At 28.2% G+C, this 26,583-nt stretch overlaps 1 protein-coding gene across 6 annotated transcripts in view; it reads left to right on the top strand.

Moving 5' to 3' along the window:
- LOC107452726 (regulator of G protein signaling 7) overlaps positions 1-2,403 on the top strand; it is a 98,282-nt gene extending 95,879 nt beyond the window's left edge. For all 6 annotated transcript variants that reach the window (XM_071177685.2, XM_016069294.4, XM_071177684.2 and 3 more), the window contains one exon: positions 622-2,403. In XM_071177685.2, the coding sequence (XP_071033786.1) occupies positions 622-793 (172 nt within the window). In that variant the 3' untranslated portion in view covers positions 794-2,403. The remainder of the gene's footprint in view (positions 1-621) is intronic.
- The last annotated feature ends 24,180 nt before the right edge of the window (positions 2,404-26,583 follow it).

The following is a 26,583-nucleotide window of genomic DNA, read 5'->3' as shown; positions in this document are numbered from 1 at the left end:
TAAAATTTAAAATTACAACTTTTCTGAAATTTTATAACTAAAAAAAAAAATTCTTTTTTTTTGTATGGTACTTACTATCTTTGAATAGATTAATTTTATAATTACTTACCTGAAAAAAGTTTCAGATATATGAATGAGTACTCATAAAGTGAAATAAACTATAAAGGGAGCTTAAACATTTGATAGCCCTTCTACATAAACTGTATAGACCATATTTTTTATATATACACGCACACATTATTTTTGAAATTTCGTAATTAAGGTTTTCTTGTATGTGGCTGAAGCAAAAATTTTTTTCTTATAATCTTTTAAATAAGTTAGTTTATCATAATAACCATTTTCTAGTATTATAAATGAAAAAAATGATTTTTAAGGTTCATTGTCCCATTAAATTTTTGGTTTATAAGTATTACTTTAGATTACACTCTATAACTATAGACTAATTGTTTAAAAATAATAATAAACTACTGTATGACTGTTAATTAACTTATGAGGAGCTAAAACTTTTAATTCATGTGATAATTTATCAGCAATGTTCCCTTTAAATACTATTATGAGTTAATAAAAGCAGATTACCTTTTATTATGGAGTAATAGTGTTTTCATTCATTTTGCCCATTAGGTTGTCTTCACCCTCAAGTTCTCGTGACAATGTACCGGAGGACAATCCCAATACTCTTCAGGTGCCACGACTTTCTCCTGGTGGGGGAGACACAGAAACGTCTGTAAGTGTGTCCCTTACTGTACCCTGCCGCCCTACAAGTGTTGTTGCACCATGGGAAACAGAAGGCTGAACCAATGTTTTATTTTTCTCCCTTTTTCAAGCTTCTTTTTATGTAAACCTTCTGAGCAACCACAGACTCAGTGCCTATAGTTATAATTGAACTATGCCTAAAAATTGTGAGCAAAGAATTTACTGGGCTCGCGAGAATGTTTTTCGCGATATTTGATCAAAATTTGTTCAGTTTTAGAACTATTTTATTATAAAGTCCTTTTAAAAATATTTTTAGAAATTTTTTTTTTCTGCTGGAGATTTATTGTAACAATATGTTTTTTCAAATACTGTTGACCCTGCTTTAACAAATATTAGTTGTTCCAGTATTAGTTTTTTGATGATATGGGTTATTTGAGTGTGAGAAAACTTTATCTGAACCTAATTAATATTCAAGAGTAATTAAAACGAGTATTTATTGTAATTTTAAAGAGTGGACTTTTTAAGAAGAAAAAAAAATGTAATAGATGCCCAAGTTAATGTATGCATCCTTATCCACAAATTTTTTTTCTATTGTTGCTCTAAATTACTATTAATTGCACACGACAATCGGGTGCTACTTATAAATAAAATAAAACAATTTGATTGAAGCATGAAAAATGGTATGGAAATAGTTTTACTTCTGTATATAAGAACCTTCTTTAGAGTCTTAACACTGATGATTTTAGTCGTTTGTATTTAGACATTCAGATAGGTTCTTGTTCATTATAACTAAAACTATAGTGTGCCCATTTCTGTACCTTTAATTGTGCTTTATTCACATTATTTAACTTTATGCACAGTATTTGTTGCTTTATCCGAGGAATCAATTCTATTAAATAGGGAACTTAGAACATTGGGGAGGGGAATAATTTAATTTATGATTAAGGATAGTTTTATTTGTTGGCTGGTTAGGCATGGTCAACAGTACTTTGTAGGTGCCTCTAAGCAGTATATTATTTTAAATCTTAAAATCTCACATTATTCTAATATGTTTTATAGTAAAGTTTAAAAAGACTTGAAACCTTATTTATTTATTTATTTTAGTCACATTCATTGTTTTATTTTTAGTCATTTGTTGATATGCTGCTATCATGTTATTATTTTAGTTTGTCCATTTCTAGTCATTGTTCATTGCATTAAAAATATTGACCTTTTCACCTCCAATTTTATTTTTATAATTTGTATGTATGTACCTGAGATAATGTCATAGCTTAATGAAAAAATCACTTCCGCAAACATGTGAGCTATACTGCACTAACATACAATATCTGGCAGTAGGACACTGCACAATATTTTGTTCTCACATTTTTAACAGCAGTTACATGAAAACAGTTTGAAATAACATAAGGTACATAATTATTTCTTTTATTTCGGTTGTAGGGAACTACAATTAAAAAATAAATAAATAAAAAAAAACTTAGCACTTAATTTAGATTCATAAAAATTTGAAATCATTTGTTAAAATGTTTTACGTTTAAAACCTAATTATGAATAACTTGTGCTGATATTTATTTGTTAAGAAATGAAACAGTGGAGATATTTATTCTATTAAATTGTGTTTGTTTGTATTGTTTGTGATGCACAATATATACGGAATGGAGGTGAAGAGGTTATGAATAAGGGGTCGTTCAAAAAGTGTGTACACAAAAATGGAGAAATTTTAACCCCCTCCCCCCTTTGTACATTACCGTACATAAGGTCTTACCTCCCCCCCTTAGAGTAAGTACATTTCATTAGTATACCCCCCTTTTTCATAAAAATTAAAATAATTATGTTTTAAATAAAATTAAATATTTATTTAAGGAGTGTGTAGGAAAAAGTCAAATTTAAATTTGGTGTATGCTTATAATGTACGTACTTTGTATAATACCTCCCCCCTCCCCATCGTACAAAATGGTACAAATTAGCAAATCCCATCCCCTCTTCGGGATGTACGTACTTTTTGAATGGCCCCTAAGGCATTTCTTTAACATTTATTGTTCATATAGTGAATGTATTAGGCTAAACTATGTACCTATATGCCTGGTAGCAGAATTTACTGAGTCAATCTTTTGCACTGTTTTCATAAATTCAAACTTGTCGGGAACTCCAATACGGTAAGAGAAAGACTACTAATTAGGCTTAAGAATAGAAATTAGGCTTTATATATTATGTATTTAGTAAAATTTGCAATTATAAAGTAATATAAAAATTATTCATTAAAAAAATTTATGTAGTTTACATTTAATTTAAATTTATACCCTAATAAGTTTTAAAAAAAATGGAATGGGAATTTTTGAAAATTAGTTATTGGAAAAATAATTCTTTTTTAAATTTAATTGATTTCAAAAATTTAAGTTAGTTTAAAAGATTAACGTGAAAATGAATTTAACTTGGTAATCCACTACTGCATTACTTCTGCTACTAGGCCTACATGTATTAATTTTATATTGTATATAATAATTAGTTTTATATATGTTGAGAACATTAAAAAAATATCTTGCTCTATGCCATTCTCTTAAAAAGTACAATGATAAGTGTTTGTTTTTTTGTCTGCTGGAATTTTGTTGATTTTGCTGTTACATTTATTTGACACTTTTAGTAGATAATTTAAGTTTAGTGAACCATAAATCATATCTTGTTAAGCTTTTTTCTCATGATTATTCCCATTTTTAATTATTCCTGTCTTGTGTTACATTTTTATATCTTGCTTTTTAGGATAATTATTAAGTATAATTATTAAGTATAATTTATTGGAAATATTTTTTTAAAGTATTTTTAATGTGGATATGAAATTGATTGTATGTATTTGAAATGAATAATATTGATTTTATCAAAATTTCAACAAGTATTTTTGCTTTTTATTTTATAATTACCAAAATATCATTTTTGTTAAATAGTCAATTTTTATTTCTAGCTGTTATTTTAAAAACACTTATAGTCTTTCCATTTTACTTTAATAAAATGTTAAGTTTTTCTTTTATAGTTATAGTTAATAACTATATTTGCTTATGTCAAAATACTTCTTTCTAAATTGAGTTTAAAGCTAATCATTAAACTTATATTTTTATGAAATAAGTTAAAAGCTCACATCTTCAGAAAAAAATTACAAAGCCCAACACAAATTATTTTTCCTCACAAATCATTGAAAGAAAAATTCTAGTTTGCCTTTAATAAATAATTTAGTTTAATAGTTGCTCGAGCGAGTAATTCTAGCGTGAGACGAAGAGGCCTACAGTTTTTAAATAAATGGCATGTATGTCCTAGTCTGCTTGTGATTAAAGAAAAAAAAATAAATGTTGTAGACTTTGTGAAATAAATGTAGAATGAGATATATTATTGTTCTTTATAGACATGTTATGTAAAAAGTGATTTCAGAGTTTATTGACATGATCTGAATGTGATACTTATACATATTATGTGTAAAAGTCTTTTTATTGCTTTAGCTGCCATTATCACTGTGTGTTGTTCTTAATTAAAACTAGAGCTGGGCAAAATGTCGATTACATCGTGAATTATTGATATTTTTTAAACATTGCATTAACATTATCTAAAATATATTGTTAATGCTACGTTTATGAGAAGTATAGAATGTAAACAGAAAATGGACCACAATTATATTGTGATCATTATTGCCAAAGGTATTTATTGATCGCAATATTATTGCAAAGTTTATAAATTTAATTTAGGTAATGGAAAATTGACCAATGTAAAAATAATATAAATTAGTTTTAAGGGAGAAATTTTGCAATATAGAGAGAAATATCGATATTTCCTGACAGTATATCGTGATGTTAAAATCTAATGTCGCCCAGCACATTAAAAACTAAAGTTTATTACTAATGGTGTTTCCTCAGGAGGCGTTCATTTAGAGATTTTATTTTAAAAAATAAATGAAAGTTTGAAATTGAGTAAATTTGTTTAATAAAAAATTAAAATTGAATATTTTTATGCTGCTTTTGTATGCTGCAACTGAAATAATTGTTATTGAATGACCTGGTGAAGTTGTAAATTTTTATTCATTAAAACTTAGAAGTTGCTTTTAATATATTTTTTTAATTAAGAAATTACTAATGAATGTCTTCCAAGTATTTTTCAATCCTAAAACATTTCAAATGGTATAGAATATTAGAAACTAGAATTAAATTTTCATCTATACAGACTAATCATTAATTTGTTTATGAGTTTTATGATATGAATAAATACATTATATGAATAAGAACATTAAAAAAAATTGAAAATTTTTTAGTGAGTTTTCTTTTTTGAGATAAAAAGCAAAACTGTGTTTGGTATTGTTTTACACTGTTTTGTTATTTTATTGATATTGTTAAAAAACATAATTTTTATGAAGTTCTTTAGCTAAAAGTATTTAACATATTTTTTTTAAAAATGCATATTTGTTGATTTTTTTATTAAAGTTATTTATTATTATTTTTTTTTAAATAAAGACAAAAATGCATCAAACCAATTTTATAAAAAGTTTTTATTTTAACGTTGACATTTTGTTTAAAACTTCTCTTTTTATTAATTTTATTTAGCACACATGCTATTAACTTAATTTAAGTAATATTTATTGTCTTTAGAGCAAATAAGTTACTAATGGAACGTATAATTTAAACAAATGAAATATTTTTCTATTTTTTTTTTAATTTTTTCATTTCAAACTATATTTTTGGGGGTAGGGTGGGATGTTTGTGCAGAATTATATATTATATTGAAAGATTTATTTTACATAAATATAAATGTTGTTTTTGACATTGTATCAGATATGATTTTGTATTTTCTGTTAAAAGCAGAGTAACACATAAATTAATATATAATTTTGTGCATATTTGTATTTTGAAAAGTCTATAATTTATTACATAAGATTTAAGATTCTAAATTACAATGAAATAACGGTTATTTTTTATTCAATTTCATTGAAGCTTTAAAAGTTATCTTCATATTTTTGTAAAAATAAATTTCTAGTACTAGAATTATCCTCCATAACTTCACCAGAGTTGTCTTCAAAAAAAGAAAGAAAAAATAATTTTTTTTAAACATTTAATGAAATTAATCTTATGCTGGGTGTTTAAAAACTCTTTTTTAGTATTTTCAATTCCTTTAACTCCTTTTCCTTTTACTAAATTTTATTAAAACTTTTTACTCAAGAAATTGCAGATGTTTAATCAGAAATGGCGCACACTATAAAATGTATTTATTGACTTACAAAGATGCTAATCAGTATGAAATAAAGCTAAAAATATTGACATTTTTAAACTCACTATCATTTTAAAAAGGAATTGAGTCTTAAACTTCTTTCATTTATTATAATTGTCACACTTTTCAGCTAAGTCTTTTGTGACAGTTTTAGTGGTTGGTACACATTTGTAGGTGCTAATTTTTTCCCATAATTGTAATTTTTTTAAAAAATGTTACCTAATTTTGGTGTGTTAAAAACTGACTTCAATAATTATTTATCAATTGTTATTAGTTATTTTATTTCTTTGATTTTTCAATTGTTTTTTTAATTTTATTATTTTACGCCATCATGATATTGTTTCCTAAGTGATTTTTTTAAATCCAGAAATTAAGTTATGATATTGTAGCGATGTTATAAAGATTTAAGTTTTTCTAAATTTGTTATTTCAATTGTGTTTTATTGGTCCAGACCTGTTTGTATTCTTTTTAGAGAGTTTTCTCTCTACAACTCATTTAAACCTAGGTTGATAGGAAGATTTCATTGGTTTTAAACCAAAGACTGAATAATTGTTAAAAAATAAATACAGAAATAAATACAAAAATAAAATTATTTGATTTTAACACAGAGAAAACAAAATTCAACAAGAGTTTAAATGAATCGAAAATCGAGCGTTTTGTTAGCCTGTTTAATTTTTACTGGTGGCAGGCATCTAAAGAAAAAAATTTACTCATTTTTGCTGTTTAAAACAATTATTATTAATAAACGATGAAATAATTCATTATTAATTATTGAATTAATTGAAACATATTCAAAATTATTAAAATCATTAAAATTAATAAACGTTTATTTAATAATGTTAAGTAACTAAGAATGAATAACATTTAATAATGACTAATAATTATTAGCTAATGTTACTAAATATTAATACTACCTATTATTGCTTATTATTAACAATAAGTTAACAATTAATATAATTTTTATTGTTATGTCTTTCAAATAAATTCAGTCATTTTCATAAATTTTTCTTAGGACTTTTTAAACACCCTGTATACCACATTTTTTTTTAATTTTGAACGTGTTTTTAAATTATAATAATTCTTACGTGTACTAGGACCTATGCAATTAGTTCAATAAGAGTTCAATGTGAGAAAGTTCACTCTTTGTCTGACATAAAAGAATGAACTAAAAGTGTTTACAACTCAAACTCATTCAACAATGGTGCAGTGTATGTAAATAAATAGCTTTAACGGCTTCATTGTATGTCTTTCTGCATATTATTTATTGCTCATTTTTTTAGAGCCTAAAAAGGTTTGAATAAGTTAACTAACAGTTGCAGTACCAACACACTCCAAAGTTGTGCTATAAGAAGTTTTTATTTTGCTGTATATATAATGTGTATTAAAAGATAAATAATGACGTCCAATACTGTGTTTTTTTCCTTCTAGTTTTAGCTTTGTGAATTAAATTAACTTTACGTATCCCATGACACATTCTCATAAATTTACGTTTTAGGCGGCTCGGGCTCACATTGAGGAAGTGGCCGAAAAAGCCTGCATTGGGCCCATGTCCGAGAGTTCGTGGGTTCAAACCCAGCCGGCCGACGACTCTCCGTGTAGTAAAGTGACTGATGCACGTTAAATCTATCGAGTCGCAAAAGTCCTCCATGTTCCCATAACAAATCAATACCTCTGGGGGTACTGGATTGGAGATTGATCGTTCTCTGATTCAGGTCAAAATTACGATCTGTGGATGAATGAATAGATGTATGAATGGGTCCCCACTATAAAACTGGTGTGACAGAAGTCGTATTTTTGGCCATAGATGGCGCCACTGAAAAGCAAGAAACGCACACTCTACCTTAAATTTGCTCGGTTTCACCAAGCAGGCTTGCCCGTGTGGCAAGTGGCATTAGAACCAACCAACCAACTGAGGAAGTAAGAGGCATATAAGGGCGAGTTTCATTGGAATGCGCAGAGGTGATGTGCGCATTCTAATGCATATTTCATAGCAAACTATTTAATTTATGATATTATTTGCTATTTTTTTGAAAATACAAACTACGTTAGTGATGATGAGTAACGTGCTATGTTTATAAAATCTGTCTTCTTTATGTACCACTTTAATTAATAACTGCTAAAATTAAAGTGGTACATAAAGAAGTTAATAAGTGATAATTTCTGTTCTAATTTTTTAAACCTGCAAGCAATAGTTTTATTTACAATAATTTACGAGTCATCAAAAATTCAAAGCGCAATTTTACGCATCTTGAATAATTAAATATGTGTCATTATTCATTCTTAAAGACCGGATAACAGGTTCAAGGAAGAACAGCGACATATTGACTTTAACTGGCGCTGATTTCCATTGTAAAATATTAATTAATTTAGCAAATTAGGTACTTGCACTTCAAAAAGAAGATCACAAATACCCACACATGTGGCCTATGATGTCAGCGCCAGTCGATCGCTCATTAGCAAAATGGCGTGTTAAAGTTGAGCTTATTTTCAACACATAACTTAGAATGTTAATTGACATGAAGTTAATTAAATGCACAGACGTATCGCACATGAAATTTTTTAAAATGTACGACAACGTCTTTTACTTAACTTAAATTAATTATTTGATTAAATTAATTTATTATTAACTTTTATTAACTTAAGTTAATTGTTATTAATTATTAATATTAATTTTAATTAATTATGAACTTAAATTAATTGATTATGAACTTAATTATTTAATTTATTAATAACATAAATTTATTATTTGCCTTTTATTATATCCCTGATATATTTTTGCTTTGTGTACCTGACAACTTCGATGCATAACTAGTTTATGTTCTACGTGGTTTTGTGCTTGTCTTTGTGTTAAATAAGAAATATATAATGAAAGAATTTAAATTGTGAAGGAATCTAAAACGTGTCACTTATGAGAACTGATACTTGACGGGCTTGGCTTACTTGAAATAGAATCGAAAGAACATTTGCTAACGTAAACAAATGCCACGCTTCAACAACCAATCGGGATCGAAATACCCACACTTCGTCACTTGCAGGGTAGACATTAGCATTAATTATAGCTTATGTTGCATTATATGTTGCATTAGACATTAATTATAGCGTAGTGAATTAGATAGGGAAAGCAATAATCGATATCGTTATATTGGAGCCGATATAAATGACATGGTATTGACTAGAAGTATGAGAAAACGACCATGCTTTCTGCAATGTTTCTTACTAGACAATTTATCGTCGGTAGCGGGTAATGAAAGCAATCAGTCGAGGAAATTGCTTGAATCTGTAGTTAAAAAATTATTAGGTTTTTAGTTTAAAAGAAGAAAAGTGATTTGGATTTTGCGAAAATTATTTAGACAAATACTTGAATAAAAAATATACGAGTGAAGATGTTACTCAATCTATTATTATGGCAATTATTTTAATTGTAACTTATCACTCTGGCAGCAGAATTTACTAAATGCTTATCTGTAGCACAATTTTCATAAATTCAAAATTGTCTGCGTGTCTAAAGGCCTGGTTTCTTAGGACAGGACGCCGTCAGCTGGAAATCAGCGCTAACCTGTGATTGGTCCATTTCTGAGTTTGATAGTATACGTCATCGAACGCTCATCTGGAACTACAATCGCCGTCCAACTCAACTGCAGTTGGATTACAGCGTGACGTTAACCACAGAAGCAATGGCGGACAACATCCAACAGCACATTGAAATCAGCCAAGATTTTGATTTTGACATTAAACATAGCTTCTTATTAAACATAGCACTCCTCATTTAACTCAGCTATAATGTGTTTTTTCTTGGACAAAGTCATTATTTGTTCTCTAAAACACTGGTCGACAATAACAAAATCAATACAAATTCAAAATAAATATTTGTTTACGTTATTAACGCATGCGCAATGAGAGATAATGTCTGCGTTGGACCGACTGCTCACGCTGAGCTAACAAAAAAGTATTTTTTTGGCGTCAGCTATACGTCAACTTTCCGCTGACGCCCAGATAAGACGCTAGTTCTAAGAAACCAGGCCTTGAGCTAACAAACCAGTATTTTGCTGGCGTCAGCGGGACGTTGACGTCCCGCTGACGCTCAGATAAGGCGCTTGTCCTAAGAAACCAGACCTTAACAGTGACGGGTAGATACTATTTTAAAAATTAGACATAATCTAACATTTGTACAGCAAAATTAGTACAATATAATGTTGATAAAAATTATACATAAAAGATTTCTTACTTTTAAAAAAAAATTATTCTTTATTTTTCAAAATACCTTTAATTTTAGAATATTCGTTAAAATCTTTGAATAGCTTAACTTTTCTTTTGCTCATTGATTATTATTGAATATTCATGGTCATGATTGTCAAACAAATTTTGTTAAGAACCTGAAGCAAACAATAATAAAGTAAGTTTAGGAGTTAAAAATTATTTTGCTGTTTCTTCTTTCTGTAATATTTAGATTATTATTATTATTTTTTTTTAAATTTGAGATGAAATATAATGTGCATGTGCTATAATAAATCTGGGGCGTTTTACAAACTTAGTTTATCACATTTGAAAATTTTTGAGCCTATGTTTGATTCAATAATTATATTAATGAATGAATTAATAAAAAATCATCTTTTGGCTCATAAGTTTTAAAATCAAATTTGCTTAGTTGAGGCGAAAAGTTAATTGAAAAATGTGCACAGGACTATAATCATTTGTAATAGTTTTCTAGTCCATGAATATTCAATAATAATTTTGTTGTAATAAAAATATTATGTATGAGCATGGATGTGAGATATTAGATTTTGTTTAGCGTTTTTCATCCATTAACTGTAACGCTAACCTTATTTTCTTTTTTAACCTTATTTTTATTTTTTATTACAGTTTAACTGCAGAATAAAACTAGCACTATTGGTGACTTCGACCAAATATACCTAGAAAACCTGTTGTTCAAAATCAAACTACACCAAATTGAGCTCCAAATTTTTAATTTCAAAATGCATTGAACTATGATGTTTTTATATAATGAAAACTAAGTTAAAACAACCATGTATGTAAAGTGCATTTAAGAAGGCACGATTTGAGATTTTTGTGGTAAAGTTCATAAAAATCGTCCAACTAAGATGGTTTTAAAACTAACTCGAAATATAGATTATTACTTCTAAAAACATTCCTTCCCTGCTATTTTATTTATGAAACAGTATTAATTAAAGAAATTAGAATTAGATTAAGAGACCAACTGTGAGTGTAATATATTTTATTTTCAAAAGTTGCATTTTATTCTTTAACGCTCTTAATCAGGTTTTTGTTTGCATTGCCACGCATTGCTAATTTCAAAGCGTACTTCTCTTGAACAAACTGTCAAATCGGGTTAGCCAAAAGTGATTTCAAAAAAAAAAAAAAAAGAAAGAAAAAGGAAAAGAAAAAGAAAAAAAAAGTGCGTGGAATCCCTCCGCGCGGAAGAAGTTAAACTTAGTAACCTGCGACGTTAATTGTAGAAGAATCAGCAATCGTAGAAGAATCACTAGTTCTATTCAACGACTCTTTTTCCTGCTCCCTAATAAATTATATGTGTAACAAAACAAACTAAAATATTTATTGAAAAACAAAAGTTTTATGACTTTTATTATTTTTATGCTAGTGAGAACCAAAACAATGTGGAAATGAATGAGGGAAACTGGATCCTACCACGTGACTTCCCGGCCAATAAAAATGTAGCGTTAAACGTCTAACGCAACCTTGTTGGAAGTCGCATAAGATGTATAACTTCAAAAAAATATTTAACTAATGCTTGTGAAACAAAAATTTTCAGTTTGAATAGTCTGATAAGCAGTAGAAAACGTATTGTTATTGTTCTTTTCTGAAAATAGAGGCATTTGTTAACGAAATTTGCAACTAATACTGTAATTTGGTAAAAAGAATCTAGTTTCCTAAGCAAAATGCGGCAAACATACATTTCTATTTCCTATCATTTTTCTTTAATTAGTTTTACAAATCATCGGAAATTTTCTTTCATGTTTTGTACAATGTAATTTTTTTTTATTTAGTTAAAAAATCCGTAATGTTTACAAATAATTTCAATACAAATAAGTCCTTCCCACGACCAAATTTATAAACTTTTTTGATCTTAACATTTATATTAGAACTTGTAAGAAAACAGTTGTTTATCTAAGCATGCTGATTAAAAACAGAATTCATTATATATTGAGAGACAATCTTTTATTTTTCTGATACGTTTACAAATATGTTACTATAAGTAAAGGGACATAATGAAATATTTTATAAAACTATAATGTTTTGGTATCGGGTAAATAAAGTTTCCCAACTAGCTATCTATTTATTTTTATTGTACAGAGTCACCTCTATCCAATAAAATCTAAGATGAATGGCATTTGCCTACATAAAAAATTAATAAAAGCCTTCAAAATATGCGTGCACCGCGAATGGAATTTTCAAAATAAAAATTTCTCACTCAACTTTTTTTTTTTTTTAAAGAAGTTTTCGGGCTTAGTTCATGCCCCTTTCTTTTGATAGGTGTCTTCAGTTTGACATGATGTTTTAAATTTTAAATAAGGGGTTTGAACTTCACTTTCGCTACGTTATTTATGGTTATATACTTTTCTTATCCCACCTTGTTTCGGTCTCAATCATTCAATATTTATAAAAAAAAAAATGTTTTTTTTTTTTTTTTTTTTTTTTTTTTAGCAGATTTTATTTATTTCTCAGTTTTTAAAGGAAGTTGACTGGATTATTCCATGTCTTGAACTATAATGCGCAAAATTTCAAGGGGATAAGCAGGTTCGAATAATCGATTTTTAAAAAAAAAAAAAAATTCTAACGCGATTCAATTTGAGTATGTTTATATACTGTTAGGGATTTTGGAGTTTGTTGAATCGTTCATATTTGCTTCGACTTCAATATGGTGCTAAGTTTAATCTTACTATCGTACCTTAGTGTTCCATATTATTTTTTAATTTCATTACTCGGTACTTTGGTTCGACACTTTGGAATTGAAGCTGAAACATGGGACAATTTGATACCTAATTAAGGTTGCTGAAAATTTGCACCGTGATGTAGCTCAAATATTATGGTTTTATGCGGTACCGATTTTTCTGAGAGCGTGTAACCGAAAATATATCTCAAAATCGAGATTAATAATGTAATATCTAAGTAATAGATATAAAACAATAACATTCTTATCCATATTACAGTAATTTTGAAATCTACTCAGAAGACAAGGAAACATTGGACTCGAGTATCGTTAAAATGTGCATAATTTTTCAATTGTAGCTTATCTACATTAAACAGGGAGCAAAAGTGAGTGATAAGGCTCTGCACATTATTCATGTCGCTGCATTCATGTCAGCATTGTGACTTTGTCTTGTTCTTTTAGCAATATATTAATTATCCAAGTATCACTAGGATCGAATTGTTTTTTTTCATTGCCTTAAGTTTCTTCAACGTCTGTTGCGTGACTTGAGATGAAAAAAAAAAAAAAAACCATATCCACTGACCAAATGAGGATTGAAATAGTCGAAGTATCTTAAATCTTTAAGCGGTAACTGGGAAAAGTTGCCAACTACAGTTATTTTGTAGTATGCAAAATTTTATTACTTTGAATTGCTATTTTCTGTTGCTTCACTGTAATAAAAGTTATAAAAATTTGCAATTGAAGCTTATCAACATTAAGGATGGAGCAAAGGCAATAAGGTTATACATATGATCCATCTGTTGCTATAGTTATGTCAGCATTGTTGTGACTTGTCTGGGTCCTTAGAAACATATTGATTATCCTATTGGTCATTTGGATCGAATTGATTTTTTTTCTTTGTCTTAAGCTTTTACAATGTTTGCTGAGGGACTTGTGATGGGGAAAAAAATCCCTATCCACTGACCAAATGCGGGTCGAAAGAGTACAAATATCTTAAATCTTTGAACGGTAACGAAGGAAAGTTGCCAGCTACCATTATTAAGAAGTATGCGAATTTCTATTTTCTGTCGCTTCACAGCTCCAAAAATTATAAAAAATTGCCGAAGAATACTTGAAATTTTAAAAAATAAATAAAAAAAATGGCAGATTTTGTTAATTGGCTTGAAAAAGCACTTAAAAGTTACCATTTATTAGCCGTTATAAAAATTAAAAGTTACCATTAGCAGTATATTACCGTATATTATATACCGCTGAAATTACTAGGATGCTTCAAATTTTCGACCCCTATTGGATGTTTTGTTTAGGTTTGAATATAAAGTATCAGAACTATTTTTCATATTTCTCTCCAGTTTCCAAGAACACGCATAAAAATATTTTTTTGCAAATAATTAATATCGGCCACGAACTTGTGAAATTACCTGATAAATGGAAAAAAATTATGAAAATAAAAAGCAAATCAGGCTAAATTTTATCAATTTAATTTCATAGCTTATTTGACATTTATTAAAAACGTAAAATACTATACTTTAATACTCGAATGAAAAGAAAGATACTTTTAGTTAAAATGTATCGTATATATTTATGTAAAATATATTCTTCCATATGCAGAATCCAGAAATAAAATGAAGCGTTATTTATATAATAAATGGAAGTTTTTAGGAGCTTGAAAACGAATGTAGCGGATATACGTCAGGATTCCAGGCTATTTTTTAAAAAATTTTTTCTCAACATGGCAAAAAATAAAAAATAACTATCTGTAGGTGATAGAACTTTATTTTTTCTAGAAATTTATGTGGATAACATTCATCATCTTTCCCTTACAAAGAATATATATGCGTCAATAATTTATACCGATGCTTAATAGCACCCTAGGTTACAATTCGCTCTCTCGGATAGTCCTTTATTCACCGAAGAGTTCATTTCGTAGAAACTTTCCGAATTTACGTATCTTTCTTTTAGAATAAGTATGGATTTGAAATCGATATCGAGAATGAAGAAGCTCAAGCAATTCGAAATAGTTTAACATATACCGTTCGTATTCTTCAATTCTAGCATCGTAATAGGAAGTGTTATATGTACTCATGAGAAATTCATGGGCTACTGACACTATGGAGGCAGCTCTGAGACGTGATATTTTTGATTCGATGGCTAGGTTTTTGCTTGGAAGTTTCTTCTTTTCTTTTCTTCTTCTTTTTTCTTGAATGAATACAATTCGAATTTAGATATTCTTTCTCGTTTAGGATTCAGGTTTCGTCACCGATATCATGATAAAACTGGATTACGTCATTTCTTATTTATCTACTTTTTTTGTTGTTGCAAAAGTAGGGATTGGGTGATAGCTATATTGATATAAATTGGAGCTTTGCGAAAAGGGTGGAGTGATTCTGAAGTGACAATAGTTTATTATTTTATCTCTTTTGAATAGAATTGTATTTTTTTTCTATTTAAGAAGTTGCAGGAATAGTAGCTAGTAAAAATACATTTGATTAGTGAAAAGGAAAAAAAAAATAGTAGCAAAGATTTATTCTTCTCTTTGTAGTGGATTTGGAAATGAGGGATTTTTTAATTATTTTATTTAGCACAATAATAATTTTTTAGGAGTTTTATTCAGAAAATAAAGAATAAATATATTCAAATGAAACAATATAGTATAATTTTGGATCTGATTATCAAATTTTTATGTATAAAGATACTATTTTCATGATTAATTAGAATGACGTACGTCAGTTCTATGCGTAATGTTGACCACATTAACACAATTACGTTGGTTTCGAAATTGGGGAGCTATCCGTCATGATTCCCAGACTCATGGTGGGATTTTGCAGGAATACTATGCTTAATATAGCTCACAAAAAAAATAACGCGTAGGAAAAAGAATATGTAGAAAAAAAATCCTTTTAACTTCCAATAAATTTTAGCGAAAGTATAAAAACTATAAAAACCGTTATAAAATAAAGTCAATAAACTATTGAGAGCGAAAAAAATTGAAATTTAAAGACTAGTTTGAGTAGGATATTGTATGCATTGATGTTTGACTCAAAAAAATTTTATTAATAATCATTGCATACAATTTAGATGGAGTATTTTTACATAGAAGATAGCTTGTATTTATATAAAACTCCTTTCGGAAAGTTAACATTATACGTATTTTCAACCAAAGAAGCAAACTAATCAATTCATTACATTTTTAAATAATAAAAATTACTTTTTGTACTATAATATTTAATTTTTTTTAATAAAATTTACTGAAATTCGAATTTCATTGAAAAAATTAATTTAAATTTTCAGGTGATGCTTAAAAAAAGGAGACATAATCACATTATGGTTTCAGATTGATCTTTTAAATGAAAACTATAATTAAATTGAAACGAATTGATTTTAAGTAACCGCAATGTTCGGTAAAAATCAGTTAATCCATTTAAATCTAGTTTTTTAAGAAAAAATATAATTGGAAGTTACACGGATAACTTTTTAAATCAAAAGTAAATTGGATGTTAAAAAAGTTTCTGGGATAAAATAGTTTTCTTACCGATTAATCTATCAAACAAATTTTTTCTTCATTCTCCGTCTCTCTTAAAAAATCGACAAAAATATTAAATTTCACGCCGACGTCAAATATTATGGCGTGTATCGGAATATGTATCATGTATTACTGGGAATTCTTCAATTTTCTCGTCGTCTTGTCTGATAAATGGAATTGGTTTAAAATCTCATTATTATTCATTTCACACAAAGTTATAAAAGTAAATCCTTCTTCAAAGAATTCTCATTAAATCTTATAAAGATTCCACTGACTTTAGGTACTTCCAAAAACTTAAGAGGAGAAGCAGTAATTTTCTTCTAAAATTGAAATTGAGTTTTGTTCCTTCTCTGTTTTAACGTTAAAAAATATTTTTTCATGCATTAACTTGATAAGAAAATTGAAATGCCTGCATCATTAATTTTTTTCTCAGATTTTTGAGAACATGAATAAAAAGTATCTATTATCTATCGGCTATCTATTTTTTTGCTGGGAAAAAAATATTGCGTTGCATCGTAAATGTCTTTCTGCATTAGACTTTCTTTTTAGAGTTTAACTCAATCATTATTTTTTTATCTTGAAAAATCTGATGATATATGGAAATAAAGTTTAAAGTATGCATTTCGTTATTTTAATTTAATTTAAAGATTTATCTATTTCATCATTTGTGTCATACCATTACAGGTATTAACATCTATTTATACTGAAAAATATGTATAAAAATAGTTAGTTTATAAATTTCGATAAGTAAACAGGTTAGTCCGCAAATACCGGCCTTACTATATACTAAAAAAGGATAAAAAAGTTTTAACATTAGGGATTGCAAATTTATATTTAAGGAAAAACTGCTTAATCCCTATTGAAAAAGACTGGAATGAAAATATTGAAACCTGTTTCATTGTCTGATTGAACTTGAAAGTGTTCTATGTCGCATTTCAACTTCTTTCATTTTCCCTCTGCAATCAAACGGTGTTTGATGTTTTTAATCTTGCTTTCTTCAATAGTGCCTTATAAATTTTCTTCTGACTTTTAAGAACATGAATAAAATATATCTATTGTCAGCTATCTTGTTTTTGAAAAATAAATGATACGTTCTAAATCTGTACTGCATTATAATGTCACAACTCAAAATTACTATTTGTCTTTTGAATATTTTAATACAAAATTTGAAATTTGGGTTTTATTTTTCTAATTAAAATTTTTAATACTATATTTATCGTAACCATAAATAATCTTACATAGGCTTTTCACTAATTTTAACTTTTACTTCTACTGAAAAAAAATTAATTCAAATAATTATTATAATCTACTACATAAGTGAAAGGAAAGATTTAAAGTTAAAACGATAAAGTTTGTCAGTATATCAATTGACAATTCTGTTATACTAGCAGGTGTCTTAAAAATCACCTATGATTAAATAAAACAGGTTAAATAAAGAGGGAAATGGATAGAATTTCACGTTCTTCTGCTTTCTGCTTAGGAATTGCATTATTTATTATCAAGTTTTTGAAATAATTTATGAAATTCATTAACACAGTGCGCTGCAGACTGGAAAAAAAATATATGAAAATACTTTTTGTTACAAACTGGACTATTCCAGCTGAATATTTCAGTTAAAACTATTCAGTTGTCACATCCTTGCTTATTTTAGAAAACATTTTTAAATAGTTTTTTCTCCGTTAGCAACACCATCTGTTGATGAATTTTATAAATAATTTTGATAATTGCAAAAAATAAATTTGGTTTCCTAAACAGAAGACATTTTTTTTTCAACAGACTCATTTCTATATTCTTCTATTATTCTTTAATTGACTTTTAAAATTGTCGGTCACTTTTCGAACACTCTGCAACCACTCAATAACAATAAGAAAGCATTATGATTGAATTGAATATATTTTAATCTAATTCTTTAATTATCTAATAGCCATTGCAAATATTTTAAATAATTTAAATACAAATTTTTAAATAATTTTCCATTTGAAAGCATAACGATATACGGCTCAGCATACTGATCTTTAAACAATAAGAAATGCTATCTATACTTAGAAATATGTAATTTAAAAGTAAGTAATCTCATACATGCAATAAAATGTCTTATATTTTTGAAATTCAATTAATTAAATTTAGTTATTTTAGCATATTTTTCATATTTTAAGATAGTTTTATAGTACTATTGGTCACGAAACGAAATATTTTAAGTTTTGGTTATGAAACAAAATCCACTTGACTCATATAAAAAGATATTTACATGCCATTAAACTGTCCAAAAGGTTTTTGTTTTGAATTTCAATTCATTAAACTTAATCGGCTATTTTAGTATACATTGCATATTTTCAGATATTTTTGTAGTAATATTGGTCACGAAATAAAATATTTCACGTTATGGTTATGAAACGAAATCCACTAGACTCATATAAAAGGATATTTATATGCCATTAAATAGTCTGAAGGGTTACTTGAATCGATTTTCTCATATTTTTTATACGAGAATCGATTTGTAATCGATTCTCTTATAAAAAACGATTGAGTATCGAAAGGTTATTTAATCTATTTTCTTATCTTTCTAATTTTTCTGCAATTAAAGATTCTGACCATTGAAGATTTATTTTTACACATACAATCGTTATGTACAGCCATACAAAGAGAAAAAACGCTTACAATATTATTTTTAAATCATAAAATTGTACCAAATGTTGTTAAGTTTATTTATTTTAGATATAGTAGGATAATCACGCTTCTCCAAGCAATTTAAAAGTTTAAATGAGTGACAGGCATGACATCTTTTATTAGTAATTTGGTATTTATAAAATTTTTTTTCTATCTTTACGAGGGATGGAAAATCAAAATTTCCGGGGATTTAGAATTCTTCAGCCATCTCAATTTTTTTCTGCAATATGTTGCTAGCTGTTAACCGTGTTAAATCTAAATTATCTTTTTTAAACACGTTTTTAAACTGTTTCAAAAACAATTTTATTTTACTGGCAGATTTTTCTTATGAAAGATTTTAAGATCAATCAGTAGCTTAAAAATGTTTAACATAGGAATGTAATTTATCCCTCTCAATCAAGTGTTATTTAAAATTAAAATTTTACTACAGTAAAAAAATAAGTATACACAATTAACACAATCTCATAAATCTGTTAATTGTTAATAATATCTCACAAATTTGTTGCAACTTCAAATAAGGCGTCACATTCAGCTATAAGATAAATTATACTTTGTGGTGCAATAATGTTTAAGATGTTTTAATTTGTATGATAATATAGTTCAACTTGGCAGCTAATTTGCATGCTACAAAATTTACAGCAGTGCAAACGAGGAAATAATATTTTAAGGTACTTTAAGATTGTTTAAAAGATGACGTTGATGCAAAAATTGTTTACTATTTTTTGTTATGAAGAGTTGAAAACATTGAAAGACATTCCGATACATTTTGGCGCAATTTGGAAAATGAATTATATGTATATGAAAAAAAATAATAGCTGGAATAAAATGTAGGTAGTAAGTCTTTGAATTGGAAACTTTTAATAATAACATAATTCTTGAAGAAAAGCTAAAAGTACTGATGTAGTGTAAATTTAAATTCAATAACAGAAGAGGGAAGTATGCTATCCAAGACAGCTTTTGGGTGAAAATACCAATGTGGAATAAATTCTAATTTTTAGATATTGAGATAGTTCACATTTGAAAACGTTCTCCTAAAATTATGAGTTGAAACTCACGTAAATGAGAAAAAAACAGTACTTTTTGAATTGACGTTCATACAACTGAAATATTCCCAAATTTTGCATGGTGCTTTCTCAGAAAAATGTTTTCCATTATTAAAAAACTCCATAAATGAAATCAACTGAAAACTAAAACCAAAAAGTAAACAAATTGAAATTTAACTGAAAATGCATTTAATCGAAAGAATAAATAAAACAATTATTGAGTGGTTTTATGCTTTGAAGTGTCCGTCTTACTATGGTAGAAATCCTGGCGCTTATTGCACTTTGATATTACGGTGCAAATTGGTTTCAACCTTAATTTGGTACAACGATCAACCATACGAGTCTGTAAGTTAATCCTATTTATGAACTTGATTACATGATTCTAAGATTCATCTTAAATGCAGCAGTTTATCAAATTATTAAGGTTACATAAAACTTACACTACATTATTGCTTAAGATACTACCAGAATAACGGTTTCACGGTACACTGATATTTCTAAGAGTGTGATATGGTATGCTCTAGTTTTTGAAAATGGTATTATAAATTGTTTAATTTAAAGAGCAAGTGGACACTAAACTGGCACTTTAAAAATTAAGCGCCCAGGTACCAATATTGCAGCTCAACATTTTCTAAGAGATTATTCAAAGATTGATTTTATATGGTACATTCAAGTTTGTAAAAACCGTTCGTTTAACTTAAAGAGAGTATGCATTACAAAAACTGCGTAGTACCTAGCTGAATTTGGTGTTGCAGAACATGTTATTTCAAGTTAGTACTAAACTGAGTGTTTATACTCGTTTTAAAGGTTGTAATTAAATCTAAACTATAACAATTGATAGCACTTACACTAAAATCAGATGCATTTACTCCATTCGCGAATTATTTTCGCCAAACTTGGCGTAAGTTTGAAAACCGTCACATTTGTTTACAATCCAGCAGAAAAGGTGCAAGTCTTTTTTCACCTCGCATGATGCTGAAGATACCACAGAAAGAGAAGTTAACTGCTATAAAAAGGAATGCATGTTTTTAGTTGTATAAAGATAATTACCTACTTATAGATTTATATAAATGTGTCAGTCATGTTTAGTAATTTTATAATATTTAATTTCTCTCTGTTTTGGCTTTGTTAAACTCTGTTCAAATTAATATTATCTCTGGGTTGTACACATGTTTCATTAATAAACTAATTTAATTTCAAGAAGTATGCGTATTTAATTGATGATGTTTATTTAATATTGTTTTGCAAAATTATGACTATTATGCTTGTATCTTACATCTTACTTTAATTATAAATTTTCGTAATACTGATGAACAAAAGTGGTGGAATCTACTTTACACCAAGTAACATTAACAATGAACATTCTAGGTGTAGAGAAACATTTAGATCCAAGAGTTATGTATGGTGCTCCACTGCGCTACTTTGTTAAGTAGTTGACACAATGTTTGGCGTAGTGAAACATCTAGATCCAAGAGTTACGTATGGTGTTTCACTGTGCCACTTTGTTAAATAGTTGACACAATGTTTGGTGTAGTGAAACATCTAGATCCAAGAGTTACGTATGATGTTTCACTGCGCCACTTTGTTAAGTAGTTGACACAATGTTTGGTGTAGTGAAACATCTAGTTCCAAGAGTTACGTATGATGTTTCACTGCGCCACTTTGTTAAGTAGTTGACACAATGTTTGGTGTAGTGAAACATCTAGTTCCAAGAGTTACGTATGATGTTTCACTGCGCCACTTTGTTAAGTAGTTGACACAATGTTTGGTGTAGTGAAACATCTAGTTCCAAGAGTTACGTATGGTGTTTCACTGTGCCACTTTGTTAAATAGTTGACACAATGTTTGGTGTAGTGAAACATCTAGATCCAAGAGTTACGTATGGTGTTTCACTGTGCCACTTTGTTAAATAGTTGACACAATGTTTGGTGTAGTGAAACATCTAGTTCCAAGAGTTACGCATGATGTTTCACTGCGCCAATTTGTTAAGTAGTTGACACAATGTTTGGCGTAGTGAAACATCTAGTTCCAAGAGTTACGTATGATGTTTCACTGTGCCACTTTGTTAAGTAGTTGAAACAATGTTTGGTGTAGTGAAACGTCTCGATCCAAGAGTTATGTATGGTGTTTCACTGCTCCACTTTGTTGTTAACACTAGAAAGATAGAAATTTAGTATATACCTATATTGTCTAAAAGCAGTCAAAATAACTGGATTGTAAAAAAATAATGTGTAAAGAAATTTGCTAAAAAATAATTTTTAATATTTTTTACATTATTTACAGTTATATAACAAGTGTTTAGTAAATATTAACACTAAAAAAATTATATACTGTACAAAATTCTAAGAAATTGTGTCATTATATACATCATTGTTTTTCTAAATGAAATTGAAAGCAGTCAAAATGACTTCCTCAGGCAATCTAGTGTTAAGTAGTTGACACAATGTTCGATGTTGAGATACGCTAAAAGTTTTTAAAGTGTTGGCTTTATTTAGGAAGGTTTGAAAATTGGTAAAATTTGCAAATTGTTTTTCTTTTTGTAGGAATAAATCTAGTTTCAGAAATTATATTTTACGTATTTCTCAAGAATTTGCAGGTTAAAATAAGCTAATATTTGATTCATTTAATGCAAACGTCTTGCAAACAATAAAGTTCCATTTGAAATTATACTCATGTAAAAACTAATCTTCACTGTAAATGAATCTTCTTAGTTTTAAAAAAAATATAATTTCAATGAATAAAGTCTTGGAATCGGTAAGGGAATTAAAACAAAGAAAAAAATGCACTGAAAAAAAGCGAATTTTTTTTAAAGTAAGAAATGAAAGCCAATTATATCTTCGCAATGCCCATAGGAAAATTGAATGAGGTAATGAATTAGATTTCTGATTTAATAGATACCAGACTACCAGACTAAGTTAATTAGAAAACCATTGAATTACTCGTAATTACTCTTTTGTTATGCAGCGTTAGTTAAATTCATATTTAGCATGTGAATGCTCGAGAAAAATTTAAGACAAATGAGTGCGAAAGATAAACATAAAAAAGTTTTCGTTTTAGGAACTCTATTATGCTTGCTTTGTTCCAAATGTTTTTTTCTCTTTTTTTACCAAGATCACATTGTTCAAAAATTGTTAAAAAAATATCGTTATTTACAATTATTCGAAAACTGCAGAATTATATCGTCAAAAATATTACAAGAAGCATGTAGTTGCAAATTTGTAGGATTTAATTTTGAGCTGCACTTTGTGTGAAAACGGTTAGTAAGCTCATTAAAAAGCGTGAGTTTTGAATAAAAATTCTAGAAAAATTAAGCTCAACTGTAGTGTAGTATGGGGTATCATTTAGCAGTACATGAAAATTAGAATAGCGACTTTTTAGGTTCGGAAAACATAGGTTTCGCTACGCAAATTTGCAAAATTATTTTCTAAATAGTCTCATTTGAAATATTATAAGTGCAGTTATACTCTCATGTATCTACTGAAATAATTCTATAAAAATGAACCCGATTTTATGAAGTTTTTAAGCTTTGTTTTACAGAAAAACATTCCTAGAAAATCCATAAGGTGCAAAAACATGATTTTGGACAAAGTTTTCAAAATTGAGTTTATAATAAATTTAGAATTCCTGAACTCTTAGATTTCTAAAAATACTTTAGTTTGCTTGTACTTTAATTATTTACAAAGTTATAGCTGTTTTGTGCAAAGTGATAACAGTGGATAAACTAATGATTTAAGTTTTTAAATGAGTTTATCTCAAAACCAGATTTTTTAATTCAAGTTTTTTTAAAGAAAAATAATTGTGTATGTTTTTTAAATGAATGTTTACGATTATAGTACACATGTTTTAAACTACAGACTAAGAAAAAGAAAGTAGAATTAAATTTTTTTGCGAAGACAAGTGTGGAATTTTTAAAAAATTTGCTTACAGAATTGATCCCTATCTTAGTAGTATATGTACTTGATTTTAAGATAATAGTTCAAAAGGTAGTTGATAGCCTTCTGAATAAAATCCTCAAAAGAATGTTTTGTTTTAAGCGATAGAATTTTTCTTTATAGTGTTTAGCTTAAACACTAAAAAGCTTAAAACAAAGCTTAAAACAAAAGCTTAAAACAAGCTCTTTTTTGTTTAGCTTGAAACAAAAAAGATTATTTTTATTTAAAAATGGCCATTTAAAAAAAAGATATTAATGACAGTATCTTTTTGCTAAATTAAAAAGTTTTTACACATAAAACTAGTAAGCAAGTTTTTTGAAATTTTATATTAATATTTAAAAAAAAAGTTGTCGAAACTAGTCAGATATCTTAAGCCAAAAAATAAATGGTTTTGCGGTATTGCTTGGAGCACGTGGAGCTACATTTTCCCGGCAGCGGCTTCCATCTACCAATTCAAGATTTTTAAGGGTATATATATATATATATATATATATATATAAAACGGTGCATTTCGATACACCATTCACTTAGCATACTTATGATTGATTCCAAAGTATGTGAAAATGAGATCAAAAGTTATACATCATTAGAAAAAAGAAGCCGTACGTTTAAAATTCAACTTTTCAAGACCTATTCGACCGATTTCGCTCAAATGTTCCATTTTTTAAAGTGTAAAATTACATTCTTTGGAATGATGTAAAAATTGCATACCTTACAATTTAAATTTTTTTTGACTATTATAAAATAAAGCAATAAAAAATATTAAATATTTACTAAAAGTCACTTTTTGCAAGGATATATCTTTGAATAAATGAATTTTATAATTGTGTGCTAAAATATTTCGATTCGCTTAAAAATTTCTTAAGGGTTTCAAACGTTTGATTGCTCTCCTGACCAAACTATTGGGACCATATTTCCCAGATTGCATGCAGCTACCTCCTATATTTTGGAGATCGTAAATCGAATCTCTATATTAACGGTATGTTTATTCAGAGAAAGACCGTTTTTTGTCTCTGTTTTCGTACATAAAATAACATCTGCTCTAATTAGTTATCGTGCTTGAGATCACCCCGTCGAACCACTAAGATTGAGTCCTAGAATGTGATCATTAGCTCAAAAGTTATCCAGAGTGGTCCGTTTATTTTTTTTTTTGCGCACTGTATATCATTAGCACAAAAAAAACCATCTCAAATCTCACCTTTGCCATTATCTTTATTTATTAAATTCATACTAGTTATCATTCAGTTTTGTTACAAAATATGATACGTTTTATTTTTGTTCAAAGTGCATAGTTTAGAAACATTATGTTCCTTTAGAATATGAGTATTATTCGACTGAAACTTTTCGTAATGATTACATAATTACGAGATGTGTTTCTTAACTGAGTACCGTTTTGCTGAGTAGAATAGGTGGTGGCGTGAACGTCGCTACGAGTGTTTGCGTCGTGGCTCGGCACTACTTGGGAACTACTGTCAAAGTTGCAGCTGTGTAGGTAACCTGTACTGTCGGTTTTGTGTCCTTAAAAAGTTTAAAATTATTGAATCGCCCGCCCCGTACGAGGTATGGTCAGTGACGTGTTTTTATTTGTCCGCAGGAAACCTGTTGTCTGCAAACATCGGCAGATTTGTGAAGTTAACGGAGCTACTGCCATACTGACAAGGAATTTTGCTATTCCAGGACAATGACTCTCCACTGCTCAGATCAGAGCTTTGTTGGACTCTTTTGGCTGGGAGGTTTTGGACCCCCCCCCCCTGTAGTCCAGACCTTGCGCCGAGCGATTTTCATCTTTTCCAATATATGAAGCATCATTTCGGCGACTATAACGATGACTAAGACGTAAATACAGGCCGTGACTTCTTCGTTATCAAGGCAAACGGCAAGTTCTTATGAAGAGGGTATTTTAAATCTACTTGTAAGGCATTACAAGTTTTTAAGCAAACTTGGAAATTATGTGGACAAGTAGAAAAACGCAAGTATAATCTGAAAATAAATTTGCTTCTGGAAAATTTTCTTTCATTCGGCTTTTATTTTCGAACTGCACTTACTTTAAAAACAAGCCTCGCGCTTTTGTAATTTTGAAAGATGCCAGAAGCGGATTTAAGTAGCTTAATTTGTCAACGCAAATAGTCTTATCTTTATAAATCCGATTAAGTTTACTTTGCAGTTGTGTAAGTAATACTTGTTAAAATAATACGTCTCAACAGACAAAATGCATTTGTTAATGTCATCAAATATTCAAATGAATCTTCGAAACTTCTCTGAGTTTACTGAAGAAGAATTTAGCTTCCATGTCTAATTACGTATTCATCAACCGAATACAATACTTCTTTCCATATTAGATTTACAGAAATAATGTTTGAATATTAATGTCTGGAACCTTACGTGAGTTTCATACGGTATTTATTTTGATTTCGAATACTAAATATTGTTCAATACCGAACAAAAATGAGATTAGATTAAAACATTAAAGTTGCATAAAAACATACTGGTATTTAATAATTTAGTGTGATTTCAATCTCAAATGAAATGCAATATTCGGAAATTAAAGAAAAAATACCTTAAAATGTTTAGATTCAAAAGAAA

This window comes from Parasteatoda tepidariorum, chromosome 2 (genome assembly GCF_982258835.1).
Source record: "Parasteatoda tepidariorum strain Cologne lab strain chromosome 2, Ptep-v5.0, whole genome shotgun sequence".
Classification (NCBI taxonomy): domain Eukaryota; kingdom Metazoa; phylum Arthropoda; class Arachnida; order Araneae; family Theridiidae; genus Parasteatoda; species Parasteatoda tepidariorum.
Note: the sequence above shows the minus strand (reverse complement) of the source record. Positions and strands in the feature narration are given on the sequence as shown.